The 17,687-nt window shown below is 42.6% G+C and overlaps 2 protein-coding genes across 3 annotated transcripts in view; one reads left to right on the forward strand and one right to left on the reverse strand.

The window, feature by feature from the left end:
- Positions 1–17,687, reverse strand: part of LOC127530216 (40S ribosomal protein S18) — a 134,645-nt gene that overhangs the window by 77,072 nt on the left and 39,886 nt on the right. The gene's annotated exons all lie outside the window — the stretch shown is intronic.
- atf6b (activating transcription factor 6 beta) overlaps positions 3,465–17,687 on the forward strand; it is a 30,494-nt gene continuing 16,271 nt past the window's right edge. For both annotated transcript variants that reach the window (XM_051955843.1, XM_051955845.1), the window contains exons 1-10: positions 3,465–3,804; positions 6,952–7,025; positions 9,970–10,051; positions 12,318–12,377; positions 12,470–12,549; positions 12,772–12,967; positions 14,146–14,310; positions 14,552–14,718; positions 15,090–15,269; positions 15,804–15,886. In XM_051955843.1, coding sequence (XP_051811803.1) covers positions 3,714–3,804; positions 6,952–7,025; positions 9,970–10,051; positions 12,318–12,377; positions 12,470–12,549; positions 12,772–12,967; positions 14,146–14,310; positions 14,552–14,718; positions 15,090–15,269; positions 15,804–15,886 — 1,178 coding nt within the window. In that variant the 5' untranslated portion in view covers positions 3,465–3,713. The remainder of the gene's footprint in view (positions 3,805–6,951; positions 7,026–9,969; positions 10,052–12,317; positions 12,378–12,469; positions 12,550–12,771; positions 12,968–14,145; positions 14,311–14,551; positions 14,719–15,089; positions 15,270–15,803; positions 15,887–17,687) is intronic.

Genomic DNA, 17,687 nt, shown 5'->3' on the forward strand with positions numbered 1-17,687 from the left:
TTCACTGAAGATTACTGAATCCTAACCTCCTCATGCTGTCATGCAATCATGCTGTCATGCTATCATGGTATCATGCTGTCATGCTGTCATGGTATCATGCTATCATGCTGTCATACTGTCATGCTATCCTGCTGTCATGATATCATGCTATCCTGCTGTCATGATGTCATGCTGTCCTGCTGTCATGATATCATGCTATCTTGCTGTCATGCTATCATGATATCATGCTATCCTGCTGTCATGCTATCATGGTATCATGGTATCATGCTATCCTGCTGTCATGGTATCATGCTATCTTGCTATCATGCTATCATGATATCATGCTATGCTGCTGTCATGCTATCATGCTGTCATGCTATCATGGTATCATGCTATCTTGCTGTCATGGTATCATGCTATCCTGCTGTCATGCTATCATGGTATCATGCTGTCATGCTATCATGGTATCATGCTATCCTGCTGTCATGGTATCATGCTATCTTGCTGTCATGCTATCATGGTATCCTGCTGTCATGATGTCATGCTATCATGGTGTCATGCTATCCTGCTATCATGCTATTATGGTATCATGCTGTCATGCTATCATGGTGTCATGCTATCCTGCTGTCATGGTATCATGCTGTCATGCTATCATGGTGTCATGCTATCATGGTATCATGCTGTCATGCTATCCTGCTGTCATGCTATTATGCTGTCATGCTATCATGGTGTCATGCTATCCTGCTGTCATGCTATCATGGTATCATGCTGTCATGCTATCCTGCTGTCATGCTATCATGGTATCATGCTGTCATGCTATCATGGTATCATGCTATCCTGCTGTCATGGTATCATGCTGTCTTGCTGTCATGCTATCATGGTATCATGCTATCTTGCTGTCATGCTATCATGCTATCCTGCTGTCATGCTATCATGCTGTCATGCTATCATGGTGTCATGCTATCCTGCTGTCATGCAATCATGGTATCATGCTGTCATGCTATCATGGTGTCATGCTATCCTGCTGTCATGCTATCATGGTACCATGCTATCATGGTATCATGCTCTCATGGTATCATGCTATCCTGCTGTCATGGTATCATGCTACCCTGCTGTCATGGTATCATGCTATCCTGCTGTCATGCTATCATGGTATCATGCTATCCTGCTGTCATGCTATCATGGTATCATGCTATCCTGCTATCCTGCTGTCATGCCACAGTTCTGGCCATTTGAATGTTAATTAGATAATAAGATAAGATGGGCGCCCAGATAGGTCAACTGATTGAGTGAACGAATCATGAACTCAGCAGTTTGGGTTTTATTCCAGCTCACGGCTCTTTACTACATGTCTTCCCCCCATTTTCCTCCCTGTTTTCCTGTCTGACTCTCGACTGTGCCTGTCAAATCAAGCCAACAAAAGGCCAAAATAAATAGCTTGATAAGATCTACTTTATTCATCCCAGAGGAAATTATTAAATGTTCTTTCTCACCTTATAATTGAACCCCAGCAATCAATAGACTTGCAGTCTGAAGTAATGAAAGATAAAAGATCTGTCATCTATTACAGCATCTACAAATGCTAAGAACTATAGAAACAACTAAGGGTTAGGGTTAACCCTAAGTCAGACCCCAGTAAGCACTGCAGGCTAACCCAAAGTAGCCAGTTAGTCATCCAGTCAGCCATCCATTTTGTTCCAGATTTGGTCTTAGTGGCTGCAGGATTAACAGCATTTTCAGGTTCCTCCTGAGATCAAATGTGTATCCCCCTGGCATATTCTGACCTAGTCCAGTTTATATCACAACATAGTATTTTGGCTGTTTCATATGATTACCAGAATAAACCATTCACCCTCAAGCCTTTATTCATCCCACGGTGTCTGCAGTGTCCTAGGAGCAAAGGGGAAATTTTCAAGGACAGCATCACCGATGTTAGTATCAAGAGATGTTATTTGACATGGTAATGATGATGCAGCCTTATCCACTACAGTACACAACTTTAATCACTGAAATGCCCTCAAACTAATCAAGTACAAATAAAAAATCATTTACGGATACAAAATCGGCATGGTCTTTGTTAATTGTGAATAAATTTTAATTTAACCCTAACCTTTGTTGGACTATAAACCTATTAAATAGTAACACAGCATCACGCTGGAAATAGCCTTGATGTGATAAACCTGTAATTCTGCCTCCTAAAGTGGAATCCCTGATGAATTGTCAGAAGTGACTCCTCTGAAATAGCAAAGAAGAAGCCTTGACTTGTCACAAATACATTTTTATAGCATTATGACATGTTGTTTTCACATCTTCCAGGTGGGTCAGAGCTCGGGGTCAGCCACAGTCCTCTGGAGCTGGAAGGGAAAGTTTTAGAACAGCAATGGCAGCACTGGGATTAAAAAGAAACTTCTGCCCTTAATAAAAGGGTTAGGGTTAGGCTAACTCTCTGATACATTTTAGGCTCTGAGACACTTTTATTTTAGCTTTGTTTTTGTTTGCATCATTTCTATATCACTTACTTTTGCATTTAAAGTTCTGTTATTCTTTTTGACTTCATGATCAGTGTTTAATTTGATGTTTTAACTTTATAATCTGTTTAGACTTCTTTCTGGGTTTCTTGGTGTTTCTGTTTGCTGTCATATCTGTCATTGGTGCTTCTAGAGGTTCTTGCAGGACTGATTTTTTAAAAAGACAAATGTGGAATTAAACATCTGTAATCACACTTTTGAGGGTTCTTCTATATATGTTTGAAAACTTTAAACCACCAAAAGGCATTGATCATTCTGACTCGAGAATGCAGGTTTTCTTGTCTTATCCTGTGCATCTGTGCAGCTTTAAACACCTCATTTACTCAGTAGGTGGCGCTCTGCTTCTCCTGAACACCAGGACCATCAACCTGCAGCTATCTCTCCATCCAGTTCAGCTGCACCTGCTCCATCCTCCAGGATCTTTAACTGATTTATAAAGCAGCTCGTTTGGAGGTGCAGGCTGCTGAAGGCTGCTGCAGGTTTCATTTTGTCCTCCTCCACCCCTCTGCTGTTATGTAATGATTCCCACTCTCCATCCCACCACAAATAACATTAAAAATAACCTTAGCCTAGCAGCAGAAGAGGCTATTTAAAACCTCACTCAGGGCGTAGGTTTGCTTATTTGTGTAAAGCAGCTTCTTTTAAATTCGCTGACAGACCTAAATAACGCCATGTTAATCATATCCAATGCTTTAATCAACGTGTTTCACAAAACTATTTTTTTACGCTAACGCGTGATTGGCCTGCGTATCTGTCGATTCTCGCGTTCATTGGCTAATTTGGCCTGTCAATCAAAATGCAGGTATTCGATTGGTCCAAAGCACCTAACCTCACCCTGTCACTTCGACAATATGCTCCCTAACTTCCCCGATGGCACTCACTGAGCCATACTATTGGGCGTGCGTATCGTCAATCACACATTTCTTTACGGTTATTGGCTATTCTGCGCCCGGAGTGGGCGGGGAGTTTGTAGAAAAAAACGTTTCCTCGTCTGTCATGCGAAAGGAAAGGGAAGGACTGGAGCAGCCGACTGGAAACACGAACTGAATATTAATATCACCTCTACGAAGGAAATACCCGTTTAGTCAGAATTATAAATGATTATCGAGCCAACTAGCCCTCAGCTAGGGTTAGGGTTAGCATCCAGCTTGTTTTCCTGGGTTTGCTAAGCTAAGCTAGCCGCTATCCAAACACCGCCTAGTGGAGATGAGCTCCGATCTGCTGCCGGACTTGGACCTGGATCTGGACCTAAACAAGAGGTTCTTCGCTGATAACCTGCTGACCAGCGAGGACTGGGGTAGGTTCACTCACATTAAATATAGAATATAGTTCACATTTAAAACTTTAAAAGAAAGAAAACGGCTCATTAAAATGCAGGCGGTTCTTCAGCGATAACCTGCCGACCAGCGAAGACTGGGATAGGTTCACATAAAGGTTTCTAGGTGTGCGTTCACATTTACGGCGTTTAGAAGCTAAAATAAATCGGTTTCTGTCCGGTAGTGATAACTGTCTTTAACAGGTATTTTCCTCAATATTGAATCTAAAATCGTTATTTTATGTGTCAGACTGTGCGTGAGCCTCGTGTGGTCTCGGTGTTAATTTAGGACTAGTTAGTGTTAAAGATATTTAACCTGACATGTCATGTCGTGCATGTTTAACACGGAGGGAGATTACACTTGAATATAAATTTCACATTAACACAACCGCATGGATCCTTTATCCTGGCAGAGCTCTAGTTCAAGGGTTTCTGCTGTTAAATCTATGTTTATAGGTTTCTGTTGGTAAATGTATATTTTGTGTTTGACGTCTAATCGGTTAAACTCATGTCAGCTGAAGGAACATGTCTTGTAGCTACAGTAAACCTCCAGAACCAACCAGGACTTTACTGCTGAATAATTTTAAAGGTGTTTAACCATGAAGGAAATCTGAAAATGAGAGGTCATATTTGCAAAAAGCAGTTTACAGTCCATTAAACGCCTCTGTGTTTATGTTTCAGGCATTTCTGTGAAGCAGGAATCATACTCGGATAGATAGAAGTATAAAAGTCCGTAGTAAAGTAGTCAGAGGAAAGGAGTGTTTTCATCCACATATAAACAGGAAAAAATACGACCACTTTGGACCAATAATCATCTTTAGGACAGTTTAAATGTCCACATGTTCCAGTCTTAATATTTACCTGTTGTACATTTTAGTCATTGATGTAAACCCAGAATGTGGGTTGTTGCTGGTGGAGGGTTAACTTGTGGAGGGTTAGGGCTGATCTTCACCACCAGGTACTAAACTAGATTAGATAAGATGAAAGTTTAATGATCTAAACCAGAGAAGTGGGTCAGAGCTGATGGAGGAGTTTACAACACGATGAAGCCGTAAAAAGATGCTTCATATAAACCATTCACCCAGTTTCACTTTTCTAGAACCGTTCATTGAAAGGCTGCTGTTGTTCTTTTACTTCTATTATCTGGGAGCCAACAGCAGCATAATTAAATTATTAGAATACAAACACGTAAAACAGCTTTTAAACCTGTTTCAGTCATTAATTCTATCTCTGGAGGGTTAGTTTTATCAGCTGAAAGGTGTGTTTGTGATTTGATTTTGGTTAATATTTGTTGTGCTCATTATTTAATCGAATTATCTGGCTTATAAAATGTTGGAAAACTGAAAACCATCAATAGCATTAACTCAGAACACGCATTTTTGTCCACATGGTAATGTAAAACTGAGGATTTTCAATTGAATGAAACTTGAAACCAAAAACTCTTATTTTAGAACCTCAGACTATCAAATATTTGCTTGTTTTTGTTTAAAAGGGGTTAGGGTTAGCTAATTAATGTCTTTATAATCATCTATTCTATTGTTGAAGTTCCAGTTATTCCTTTGTTACATAAAACTTTGCATTTATTTGTGTCAGAATAAAGTGTTCCTCGGTGGTTTGGTTGTAGAACAGATGAAATATGGCGATGTGTAGAGTTGATTTTGGCGGATTGAAAGCCGACTCTCTGACCTCTGGTACAAAGCTGCTGTCTTTGTTTCAAAGTCCAGAGTCGTGTTGCATGAAAACACGCTGTGCATCATGGGAGAAATAACGTTAGAAACCCCCCTGTTCACTTCCTGGAATGAAAAAATGAGGTCAGGCCACCAGCAGGCTGAGTTTACTGTAGTAATAGTAATCTGGACGTCTTCTTCAGTCTTTATAGGACAGATAGCATGAGAATAGATAACTGTTTGGCTGCAGAAGATAAACAATAGTATTAGTCTGAATTCATCAGTTAAATGTTTTGTCCCCTGAACATGTTGACTGCTGCAGATGTTTTATTTTGTCGTTCTTTAACAGACTTTTAGATTTAGATAGGTAGATACACTATAGATAGGTGCTTTCTTAATCCTGAAGGTTTTACCAGAACCACATCATGTATTTTGTAAAGTTGTATCTGTCAGAACTCCTCACTTCCTCCATATCAGTGGATCTTTTACTTAACCAATCACTCAATCATTTATCCATCTACAGATAACTGACAATAATACCAAACATTGTGGTTCCAGCTTTAAATGGACTTTCCCTCATTTTCTAGTTTTTTTTTCTACCTGAATACATAAACTGTGCGTTTTATTTAGACAGAAAATCGTCTGTTTCAGGTCTCTGAGAAACCTGAAAATATCAACCTGTTTAATTTCCTCATTAATGAAGCCTTCAATGACTGAAAAAATGTCACAGCTGGAGCTGACGTTTATTCGTAGTTCTGTCCAGCTAAAACTCCACAATACTAAAAGAATTGTTCAGTTTGTCTGTCAGACCAGGAAATACTGGAACTCTCCTCAGGATGAACCTGGAACCTTGAAGGATTTGTTATTTATGCCAGATAATTACTAAATTAGTTCTTAAAATGATTAGTTCTTAACCTTTTAAGCTTCAGTAAAAGGTTGGATTATGCCCGTTTTTTGTGGAATCTTTTTTTCTGTGTGTAATAATAAACCCGGAAATGTGAGTCGCGCTGTGTGCTTTGAAGCCGTGTATAGAGAACGGATGGATGAATATTTGTTTTTGTCGGACAAATGTGTTTTTCTCACCCGCTGTGGTTTATACCGGCGGATTCATGAGAATCTAAGCTTTCCATCGGCGTATAGTGTTTGTATGATCGCGTTTGCACCTGTCAGACATTCTTGAAATTCCTATGCAAATTAGTAGGTGTACCGCCGGCGGTACACCTACTACGCACTGAAGTGTAAAGGGTTAAAATGATTAGTTGTTCAAATAATTAGTCATTGAAATAACTGCTGAGTAATTTCTTTGATGTTTCCTGACTGAGATGCACCGAAAGCGAGACGTTTGAAGCCACCTTTGAAACTTGATCTGCAGCTGATTTGCATTTTCAGGGATGCAAATGGAATCCTGGTTTTGTTGAGCTGTTGTCAGAACTGTGATCTTGTGTCTAATCCTCTGCTGCAGATGCCTGCCTGTTCCAGTGTGAAAGTATGGAGGAGGACGGAGACTTCAGGCGTGGGCTGAAATATGACGCATCGGTACGAACGCAAGGACAGAGTCGATGAACAACAAAATGAAATCAGATCAACCGACACTCAGCATTCAAACACTTTCACACAGGAAAATTCACTGATTCAGACGGTTCCTGACACTACCAATATTCATTAACTAATCTTGTTCAGCTGCAGTCTCTGTCAAAAAAAAACACAGGCAGGATGAACTGAAATCTAGGAAATGTTTTTGCTTCAAGGCACTGCCAGGTAAAGTCAGGATATGGTTCCATCTGGTTTCCATTTTGTGAAAAGTCTTAACAAGTAATAGAAAGAAGTGCAGTGAAAATGCGACAGTTTATTAAAGACTGGTGATCCTCTGGTTGTTTTCCTTCTGGCACCAGCAGCAGCAGCTTAAAGGATTCAGAAAACAGCCTCTCTCAGCTCACACTAAAATATAAACTGATTTATATGATTAACTGATCGATTGAAGCAGACTGACTGAGGGAGCTTAAAGTCCCTCAGGCATCTGAGGTGGTAGAGACGCTGTGGAGCTTTCTTCACCAGGGTGTTGAAGTGACAGGACAATGGCAGGTCCTGGAGATGTTAACATCCAGGTACGAGAAGCTCTCCACTCTGATCCTGAGTGGATGGTATGCCCTCTGCTGCTTCATGCTGTAGTCCACCATCAGCTCCTTGGTCTTGCTGACGTTCAGCATTAGGCTGTTGTCGCTGCACCTGTCCTCCAGGAACTGTAGCTCCCCAACAACAACCAGGAGGACTACCTGATGGAGATCAGACCCACCACTGCTGTAATGATGTGGACAGACAGTGAGTCCAGCAGAGGGCTCAGCACACAGCCCTGGGGGGTGCAGATGTTTTCCCACTAGAACCACCTGTACCCTAACCCACCTGTGGTCTGCTGGTCAGAAAGCTGTAGATCCACCTGCACAGGGAGAAGGTGAGTCCAAGGTCCTGCAGCTTGGTGACCGGTCTGGAGGAGATGATGGTGTTGAATGCCACCTGCTAGCAGGTGGTCGGTGGCGGCGATGAAGTGTCTTGACCAGTCTTTAAAACGGTTCATCACCACAGAGCAATGGATCGGTCGTCATTCAATGGGTTGGTGGTCAATCAGACAGCTGGGCTGGGCTTTCTAGGGACCAGAACAATGACTGACTGCTTAAAACACTTGGGGATGATGCATTGGGAGAGCGACAGGTTGGACATTTCAATGAACACCGGTGCCAGCCAGTTGGTTTTCAGGACACAGATGTTCTACCCAGGGTTCTCACCAGGATTTTTTACGGTAGTGTCTACAGATACGGACCCGTACCCGTAGCCTGTGGCCTACGGATACGGCACTTTCCCTTATCATAAATATTAATGAGACGTACATGAATATTAATGAGTCGTCTGATGAACGCGCTTTGTGATTGGCTGGTAATCCGACGTACATAAATATTAATGAGCCGGCTTGGTAATCCGAGTGATGAAGGCGCTTCCGTGATTCAAGGTGAATCTGCGTGCCGAGCCTGTCATGTCAGTCATCTGCTGTGCTCTTTTCTATCATGCATAATGTCTTATAAATATCATTATCTGACTTTTTCACGGACAGCGATTTGGGGGTTGAAATCAGCACTACTATTAAAAATAGCAAAACTTTTTATTCACGTGACCCTGTTCTAATAAAGCACAAACAGCAAACAAAACAAATGGCGGAACTAACAGCCAGCAAACTACAAGTATTTTTTTACCTTCAAAAGTAGCGACAGACTATTACATATTAACAACCTAAACAAAACCCTGACGTATTTTCTACGTCTGTCAACACAGACCCTGTCACAGTCACTTTAATGTTAGCGGACTCTGTTGAATGGCTAAGTTACATAACCACAAACAAATCTCACAATATCACAGTAAATCGAGTTTGTGGGTTTTTTTAATTCATGCCGAATTAAAGAGCTGCTCCTCACCATTCACGAGTGTTTGTTTCATATTCGACATCCTTAACTTTATCTTGTAAATTAGCGTCCGAAATTAAATGGGAACATTTGCAATGGAGTTCGTCAGCCGCTTCCACCACTGAACGCGGTAAACTAATTAATAGGAACTGGACTTCAAACAATTTAGACACGGCGTCTAAAAGCGTAAAAACTGCAATGTCTAAAGTGTGAGAGGAGACGGTGTATTTTTGGTTAAATTATACAATGTTCGCCGTCAAAGTCATTCATATAAACTGCCTGTAATGTGCAGCAAATAGTAGTTAACCGGCGCCAGCTCTTCAGTGACCTTAACGGGTCCGTACCTCTAGTACAGATGCTACGGGTACGGGTCCGTACCCGTAGCATCAACCATTTTTTACAGCGTAACAGCAGGTCCACCCGCATGCGCAGCGCCTTCATTAAATCTCACGAGCGGCCGGCCGTGATGTCAGCCAATGAGTGTCACGCAGATGCTCCAAATGCTCATGATTTAGGTCATTATTCACCATACATGGCATCACGGAAACAAACGAGGCATGCTATTTGTAACCCCGAGATTGGAAGCGACTCATAATTTTAGACGGGAACGGGTCAATCGACAGGAAAGTACGGCTGAGGTGGGGAGACATAAATTAACCTAGATAGGCACCCAGTCGATAAAAACAAACGCACATGGCGTTATCTGTCAAAATGACAGCGTAGCGGCCCTAATCACAGCGTAATCTTTTAAACTGACAGTGTAACGGCCCGTTACGCTGAAATGCGCTGGCGAGAACCCTGGTTCTACCGTCAGGTCCTGCAGCCTTCTTGGTGTTCACAAATAAGACATATAGCAGGTATCAGACAAGAAAAGTGATACTGGCATAAAGCTGCGTTTGTTGTTGGCTGCTTCAGGAACACAAAGTTAAGCCACGATCACACACACATTCACACAGGTTGATTAATCCTGGTGGTTTTCCTCCTACCTTCTTCTCTTTCCTCCTTCTACATCTCTCTTCAACCCCTCGCAGTTCGACAAAGACCTCGTGCTCACCCTTGATCCTGACAACCCCACGTCGCCATGGCAACACCTTGACGACAACCTTCTCACAGGTAACCGTGGAGCTGCCCGGCGGCAGCTTGGAGCCCTTTGGTTGTTTTGTTTTCACTCATCTCTGAAACATGAGATGGTTCGTCCTCAGCAGCTGGAAAACCTGCTGTGTTTAACAGAGTTTAATAGTTGTATTATTCATGTTTCTTACATGTTATTTTAGATTTGTCCTCATACTGAGCGTGTATGGTAAGAAACTGTAGATAAGGAGACGAGAAAGAAGAGCGTTTCTTATTCTGTTAATCTCACATTTACAGTATTTCACAAAAGTGAGTACACCCCTCACTTTTGTGAGGGGTGTACTCACAAAACCCTAACCCTAACCCTAGAGACCTTACGCACCTCCATCTTCCGTTTGAGGAATGGTTAACCCTAACCCTATGCTCAATAGGGTTTTGGTCGGTCTGGAGACCTGCTTGGCCACTCCATCACCGTTACCTTTAGGGTTAGGGTAACCCTAACCCTATCGTGCTCTGCTTCAGTATGTCACGTATATGTATGTTGGCATTCATTTTTTCCTCAATGAACTGTAGCTCCCCAGTGCCTGCAGCACTCATACAGCCCCAGACCAGGACACTCCCACCACCACCACCATCACGCTTGACTGTAGGCAAGACACATTTGTCTTTGCACTCCTCGCCTAGTTGCCGCCACACACGCTTGACACCATCTGAACCAACAACAACACAGGGCTTTCTTGGTCTCATCAGACCACAGGACATGGTTCCAGTAATCCTCAGTCTGCTTGTCTTTGGCAAACTGTTTGCGGGCTGTCTTGTGCATCATCTTTAGAAGAGGACGACAGCCATGCAGACCAATTTGATGCAGTGTGCAGCGTATGGTCTGAGCACCGACAAGCTGCCCAACCCCACCCCCCCACCCCTTCAACCTCTGCACTCATACGTCTATTTCCAAAGACAGACCATGGTTTGGCCTGTTCTGAGCTGAACCTGTCCTGTCAAACCGCCGTATGGCCACGGCCACCGTGCTGCAGCTCAGTTTCACGATGCTGGCAATCTTCTTATAGCCTAGGCCAGGGGTCGGCAACCCGCGGCTCCGGAGCCGCATGCGGCTCTTTCAGCCCTCTGTTGTGGCTCCCTGTAACTTTGGAAAATAAATTGCTCTGCCTTTCAGGCGCGTTTCAATGCATTTTAACATAGAGCGTTTTATTGTGAAATTACCGCTCTTATTTTGACGCGTTACTCCACCGGATGTGCTGGTGGGGTTTTCCTCTGGCTGGGACATGACTATGCATGAGAGCGCAAGGTTGATGCAGAGGAGATGGAGAAGCAACGCCTGTAATTTCACATCGTTTTGTACTCAAGAATGGCAAGCCTGTATATTAAAGCTCCACTCCAAGAAAGACACGTCTTTGATTCAAAAGTACTCATGATAGGGTAATACACGTTACTCGCAAGAGCACGGCAGCAGGTCAGAGAGTCAGAGGAGTGTCGTCTTGGAAAATAGGGCAGCGACTTACCGGAGAAAAGTTAGTAGCTTAAGATAAATAGATTTTACAAGTTTAATAGACACTCGCAAAATATTGATTTCCAGCTAACATTACGTAACATATGAGGTTCAGGAGCAAAAATGACATTAACCAGGTAAGATACATATTAGTGGAAGGACACAATTTAAAAAATGAATCTAATTAGAGGCTTTGTAATTAATTAATCACGACTGGTTAACAAGGGCATAGAAGTAAAAAAAAAAAAAAAGCGATATATGCAGTGTTGTCTTCATTTTAAATGCCAAAAGGATTTTGCGGCTCCCGGTGTTTTCTTTTCTGTGGGAAACTGGTCGAAATGGCTCTTTGAGTGTTAAAGGTTGCCGACCCCTGGCCTAGGCCATCTTTATGAAGAGAAACAATTCTTTTTTCAGATCCTCAGAGTTCTTTGCCACAAGGTGCCATGTTGAACCTCCAGTGAATTACTAACCCTAACCCAATTACACCAAATTTCATACACCTGATAATTAATCATGACATTAATGGCTTTGTGCTGAGTTATTTGAGGGGACAGGAAATTTACAGATACACACAAATTTACAGATGGAATAAAATATCTGCAAAAATGTGAGAGTTAGGCTCATACGTTAGATACAGCTGATCGCTGTAGTAAGGATGTCCTGGGGTTTGGTGGCCTCTTCTATCCAGAAAGCTGACGTTCTTTAATTTTTCCAGTTCTATAGTTGAAATAATATTAAAACCTTTAGAAAGGAAACATTTCAAGTAGAGATTTAACATCAAATAATTCTGTTTCATTACAGGGGAAACTCCAGTGATGAAGAACGAAATGGCAATAACGCAGCCTTTACCGGTGGAAATGCGTGAGTTCACATAGTTTCTTCAGACATACTGCACCTACTGTGCTCATACCTCCTTTTCAGCGGGAGTTTACCAGTTATTGTGCTGTGTCCAGTGTTCCAGGTGAAAGCAGAACCTCCCTCTCCAGCGTCCTCGCTGGGATCCGACTGTTCTCCATCATCTCCAGATCCGCAGGTGTGTTTCAGGTTGTATTTATGAACTTGTCGATAATCAGAGTCCATCTGACACCACGTCACTGAAGGCGCTTTACTTTTCCTGCCAGAACAGTGTATTTTAGTTTCCCTGATATCTAATTCGTAATTTGTAGCACTAAAAGATTGAAGGAGCCAACAGACGGCAGCAACAGAAAACAGAAAAACAACCCAAACTTCTGCTCTCCTGACTGTCCTTCCTCAGATCACGGTTAAAGGTGAAAACCCTCCGACTCCTCCGTACATGTACGGTGACGTGCTGTCGCCTCCGCTGGGATCCATGGAGGTAACCGTGGCAACGACCGCAGCGCCCCCGCCGCAGATTCCTGCAGCGATGCAGCTCCAGACAGCGCTAACAGCGATCCCAGCGGTCATCGGTGGAATACAGACACAGGCGGCAGGTACGCAAACCAATCATGAAAGAGTTTATAATATATACACTCACCTGCTGTAGCTAGAGGGAGCTGTGTAGAGATTCAGAAAGTCTACCTGAATGGCGGCCAGTGTCTCTCTGGCCAGAGAGCTTTAGGCTTTAGCTTCTCCACAGCTCCTCATGTTTCTGCTGCAGCTGATTGACAGCTCAGTAATAAATTATTGCAGTCGTAGGACATTTTAGATCAGGGCTCCACGCTAGCCTTTACATTGGGTGCATGTGGGAAGGTGCTCCATGCATAATAACACTCATTAGTAATTCCATAACCCTATCTTAGTGTAAAGAGGAATGAAGCTGCAGGTAGAGATTCCGTTCTTCTCAATGATCAGAGGTTGCTCTTCTGTGGTCATAATGGAATCAATGTAGACGTTGCTGCTTGTTGCTGTCCCTCATCGGGACGAGTTTGTTTTGCAGTTTAAAGGGAAAGACCAAGATAGTTTTCAGAAAGGGAAAATATCATGTGTAGATGCTAGTAGCACAGCTGGGACCAGAATCTAGCTGCTAAAGGAGGGAAAAGTGTTCCGATGTCAGATTTACCTATCTAACCCTATCACCCAGCATCACAGACATCCCAGTGAAAGGAAAGATCAGTCCTCACCAATTCTCAGTGGATTTCAGATGGATTTAGTCTGTAAACGTGTTTCTTCAAATAACGAGTGCTGACAGGAAATAATACTAACAGACAGAAGATTCCTCAAGAAATGAGAAACTCAAAATCAGACTCTAAAAAGTGGATTACTGGCAGGCAGGTAGAGGGAACTGATCAGGAGATTCCCACGACTTCATTTACCATAGTTTTTATTTTGTGAAAAATGCACGTTGTCTCTGTTTTAGTTTTCAGTTGTTGGGTTAGCAAACCATTAGTTTTCGAGTTCATGTTCCAAACAAGATAATCAATGTCTTTCCTGACTAACCCTAACCCAACCAAAGTCTGGTTTTGTGCTGATACTCCACCTGTTTGTGTAAATTGAAATAACCTGGGCGTGTACGCACGTAATGAGCAGCTCCTAGTTTGCATTCCAAACCTGAAGAATCACCAAACAAGACGAACCCTTGGTTAAAGTGTCTTTGTTTGGTCTAAAATACGCAGTAGCTCTCCTGAAAGTACCTTCAGCTCTAACCGTAACTCTGCTGTCTCTCCTCCAGTGCTGCCGGGCTCGGCCACATTAAAAGCCAGCTCTATCCTGAGCACCAAACCTCCCATCCAGCCCAGACCGGTGTGTGTTGCCACCCTCCCCGTCACCCAGACCCCCACGCCGGCCAAGACCCTCATCCTGCAGGGGCTCCCCTCCATGGACCAGAGCCGGCCCGGTAGGAGGACGTCCTGCTGCAGAGCTTCTGTTGAGCTCTGGATGGGAATTCATCTTTTAGTTTTAGACAAGGTGGAAGAAGAAAAATACCCAGTAACAAGAATTTACATCCTGCTGTTAAATTTGTCTAAACTCCGTTCTGTTGGTGTAGTCACAAGTATTTAGACTAACATGGAATATTTATTTTACAGCAGCTAGTGATTGTTTTATGGACTCAGCAGCTTGAATCTTCTCTCCTCCAGTCGTCCTTTCTCCGTCCGTCTGCCTCGGTTCAGCTCCGGCCATCTCTGTTAAGATGGAGCCCGTCTCTCCCAGCGTGCCTTGCTCCAGCCCCACGGCCCCGCCCACCAGCAAACCCATCGTCCCAGCGACCACCACATTGCCCGGCAGCAACTCCAGTGACATCGATGTGAGCATTCAGTGGTTAGGGTTAGATGGTTTGATGGTTTTCAAATATGTTTGATAGTTTGGAGGAGAACAGAAGGAAAAGGTTTGGAGAAGAGGAGGACTGGTGAGGAGGAGGATGTTTAAAGAAGAGCAGAAGGTTGGAGGACAGTAGGAGGAGAGATCAGAGAGTGAGGGCTTGGAGTTAAACAGGTTTTGTGATATAATCCAACAGCCTGAGGCTTTTCAGATAGAGGGATAGGGATAACCCAAACCCCGATGAACCCTAGCTCTCTGTTCTTTGTTCTGTTCTCTCTATCTCCAAACTCTTTCCAACTATTAACCCTATCCCTTCTTTTCTCCTTTGTCTCGTTTCCCTCCATCCTGGTGGTGCAGATGAAGGTCCTGAAGCGGCAACAGAGGATGATCAAGAACCGGGAGTCGGCCTGCCAGTCCAGGAAGAAGAAGAAGGAGTACCTGCAGAACCTGGAAGCTCAGCTGAGGGAGGCCCAGCAGGAGAACGAACGCCTCCGCAGGGAGAACCAGGCGCTGAGGGAGAGACTGGCTGGGAAGGAGGTGAAGACCTGTAATAGTGATCCAGTGACAGCATGTGTCAGAAATGGGAAAAACGCAAAGATTCTTAAAATGTTAGAAAAAATCAGGCTGGACGCTCCAGTTAGTTTTATCCCTAACTCAACCTCAGTAAGCCCACAGTAAGTAAAAATAGCCCCACCCGAACCTTTTGGGGTTCAGAGGGTCAGAGCTGCAGTCACAAACATCGTGAAGCAGCGCAGAAATCACTGCTTCTACGTGGTGAGGTTTAATTTGGTTTGATTTTTCAGGAGCTGTGATTAAAGGAGCAGTCCTGCTGATTTAGGGTTAGTGGGTGTACTGAAGAACATGATTAACAACCAATGGAAAAGAAGGAAATAGATCAAACTGAGCTGCAGAAACCACAGAAGACAGAAACTGTGGGGAAAATGTCAGCCAAGAAGATATTCCTGATGCAGATACAGTGGAAAACGCTCTCAGAAATATTATTAATATTTTGGTACTCTGTTTCTCTGCTTACAAACAAATGTTTTTATTTTTTTATTTTTTTTGTTCCAGGGCAGCGACTCGGCGAGCAACAAGCGAGCCGTGTGTGTGATGGCCGTTCTGCTCTTCATGACCTTCAGCTTTGGACCCGTCAGGTTCGTGGAGCTTCTTCTGATTAAACACAAACTCATCTTTACAGACGTCCAAACTACGTCTGGAAACTCTCACAGAATCCAAGCAGTTTCTGTTCTCTTCACTGGGGATGATTTCATAAATAATAGGTGGATAATAATAATTCAATTTTTCTGCAATATCAAATTTTGGAACCTCTAAAAGAACAGTCCAGCCGTGGCTAGAAGGTCTTGTGTGTGTGGTGCAGTGCGGTAGTTATAATGCCATTAATCTGTCAAAACAAGTTGAATTTCTTTCTTACTTTCCAAAGCTAATAGAACCTGGAACATTTTCTAAATGCCCACAGCAGTTTGAATTTGCAATCGAGCCATTGGCCATCGCATTGAGAACAAATACACACTTCTCAGGTATCATTAGAGGTGGAGTTTAACATAAGGGAGCTTTATATGCAGATGACCTACTACTATATGTATCAAATGCAACAGATTCCCTACCAGTTATAATGTCAATACTGAAAGACTTTGGAATAATATCAGGTTATAAAACAAATTTCTCCTAAAGTACTCTTTTTCTAATCAAGAGCAAGGCTAATCAACCAAGCTTGCCCTTTTATTCATTTATATCCATTTAGAATTTCTGATCAGTTCAAATATTTGGGTATTCAGGTGACAGGAGTTCTCTGATCTGTTCAAGCACAATTATTTAACCCTGTACGAACAAAAAAAACAAACAAAATTTAGATAAATGGATCAATCTCCCAATGTCCTTGGCAGGAAGGATTAACATTATAAAAATGAATGTGTTGCCGAAATTTTTATTTTTATTTCAATGTGTACCTTATTTTATTACCAAGTCATTCTTTTCTAAACTAGATAGTTTAATCTCACAATTCATTTGAAATAAAAAGACCCCCCCGAATTAAGAAGTCATTTTTACAAAGACCTAAAGAGCTCGGGGGGATGGGACTGCCATATTTCAGATTTTATTATTGGTCCTGTAATTTACGTGCTATGTCTGCCTGGTGTAATGCTGGGGAGGCTGATTGAGTCGGAATTGAGGAGATAAGTGCCCGTCCAGGCAGTACTTTACGCATCTTTAAATGCCACCATTCCCAAATTTAAAAACCTTGTACTCTCCCATTCAGTAAAAATTCTACACCAAATCAGAAAACATTTTAAATGGAAAAACATCTCAATATTAATTCCAATTGTTCACAATCATGAGCTTAACCCAACTCTAATGGGAGTCAGTGGGTAACGGCAGGAATAGACTCTATACAGGATCTCTTTATACAAAAAAAGTTTGCCACTTTTGACCAACTTTGCATAAAATATAAGATATCAAAGAAGCATTTTTTCAAATAGTGCAGCTTCGTGAAAAAACTATTCCCGTCCTTTCCTTGTCAGCCTCCTGAGTATAAAATGAACACAATCTTCCTGAAAGACCCATTGAAGAAGGGTGCAATCTCAAACATTTATCACTGTTTGTTAAACATTGTTGACATGCCCACACTGGACCATTTAAAGGGAGCTTGGCAACAGGACATTGGATTGAACATCACAAATCTTCAGTGGACTAAAGCTCAAGAAAATGTTAACTCATCTTCAATCTGTGCCTGACATGGACTGATCCAATTCAAAGTTCTACACAGACTTCATTTGTCCAAACTGCACCTCTCTAAGCTGTTTCCTGGTGTAGATGCAACCTGTGATCGTTGTGGGCAGGCCCAAGCTTCACTTGCCCATACATTCTGGGGCTGTCCAAGTATTTCCACCTTTTGGTCGAAAATATTCAGTATGTTATCAGAAGTTTGTCAAACGCAAC

Source organism: Acanthochromis polyacanthus, chromosome 11 (genome assembly GCF_021347895.1).
Source record: "Acanthochromis polyacanthus isolate Apoly-LR-REF ecotype Palm Island chromosome 11, KAUST_Apoly_ChrSc, whole genome shotgun sequence".
Lineage (NCBI taxonomy): Eukaryota > Metazoa > Chordata > Actinopteri > Pomacentridae > Acanthochromis > Acanthochromis polyacanthus.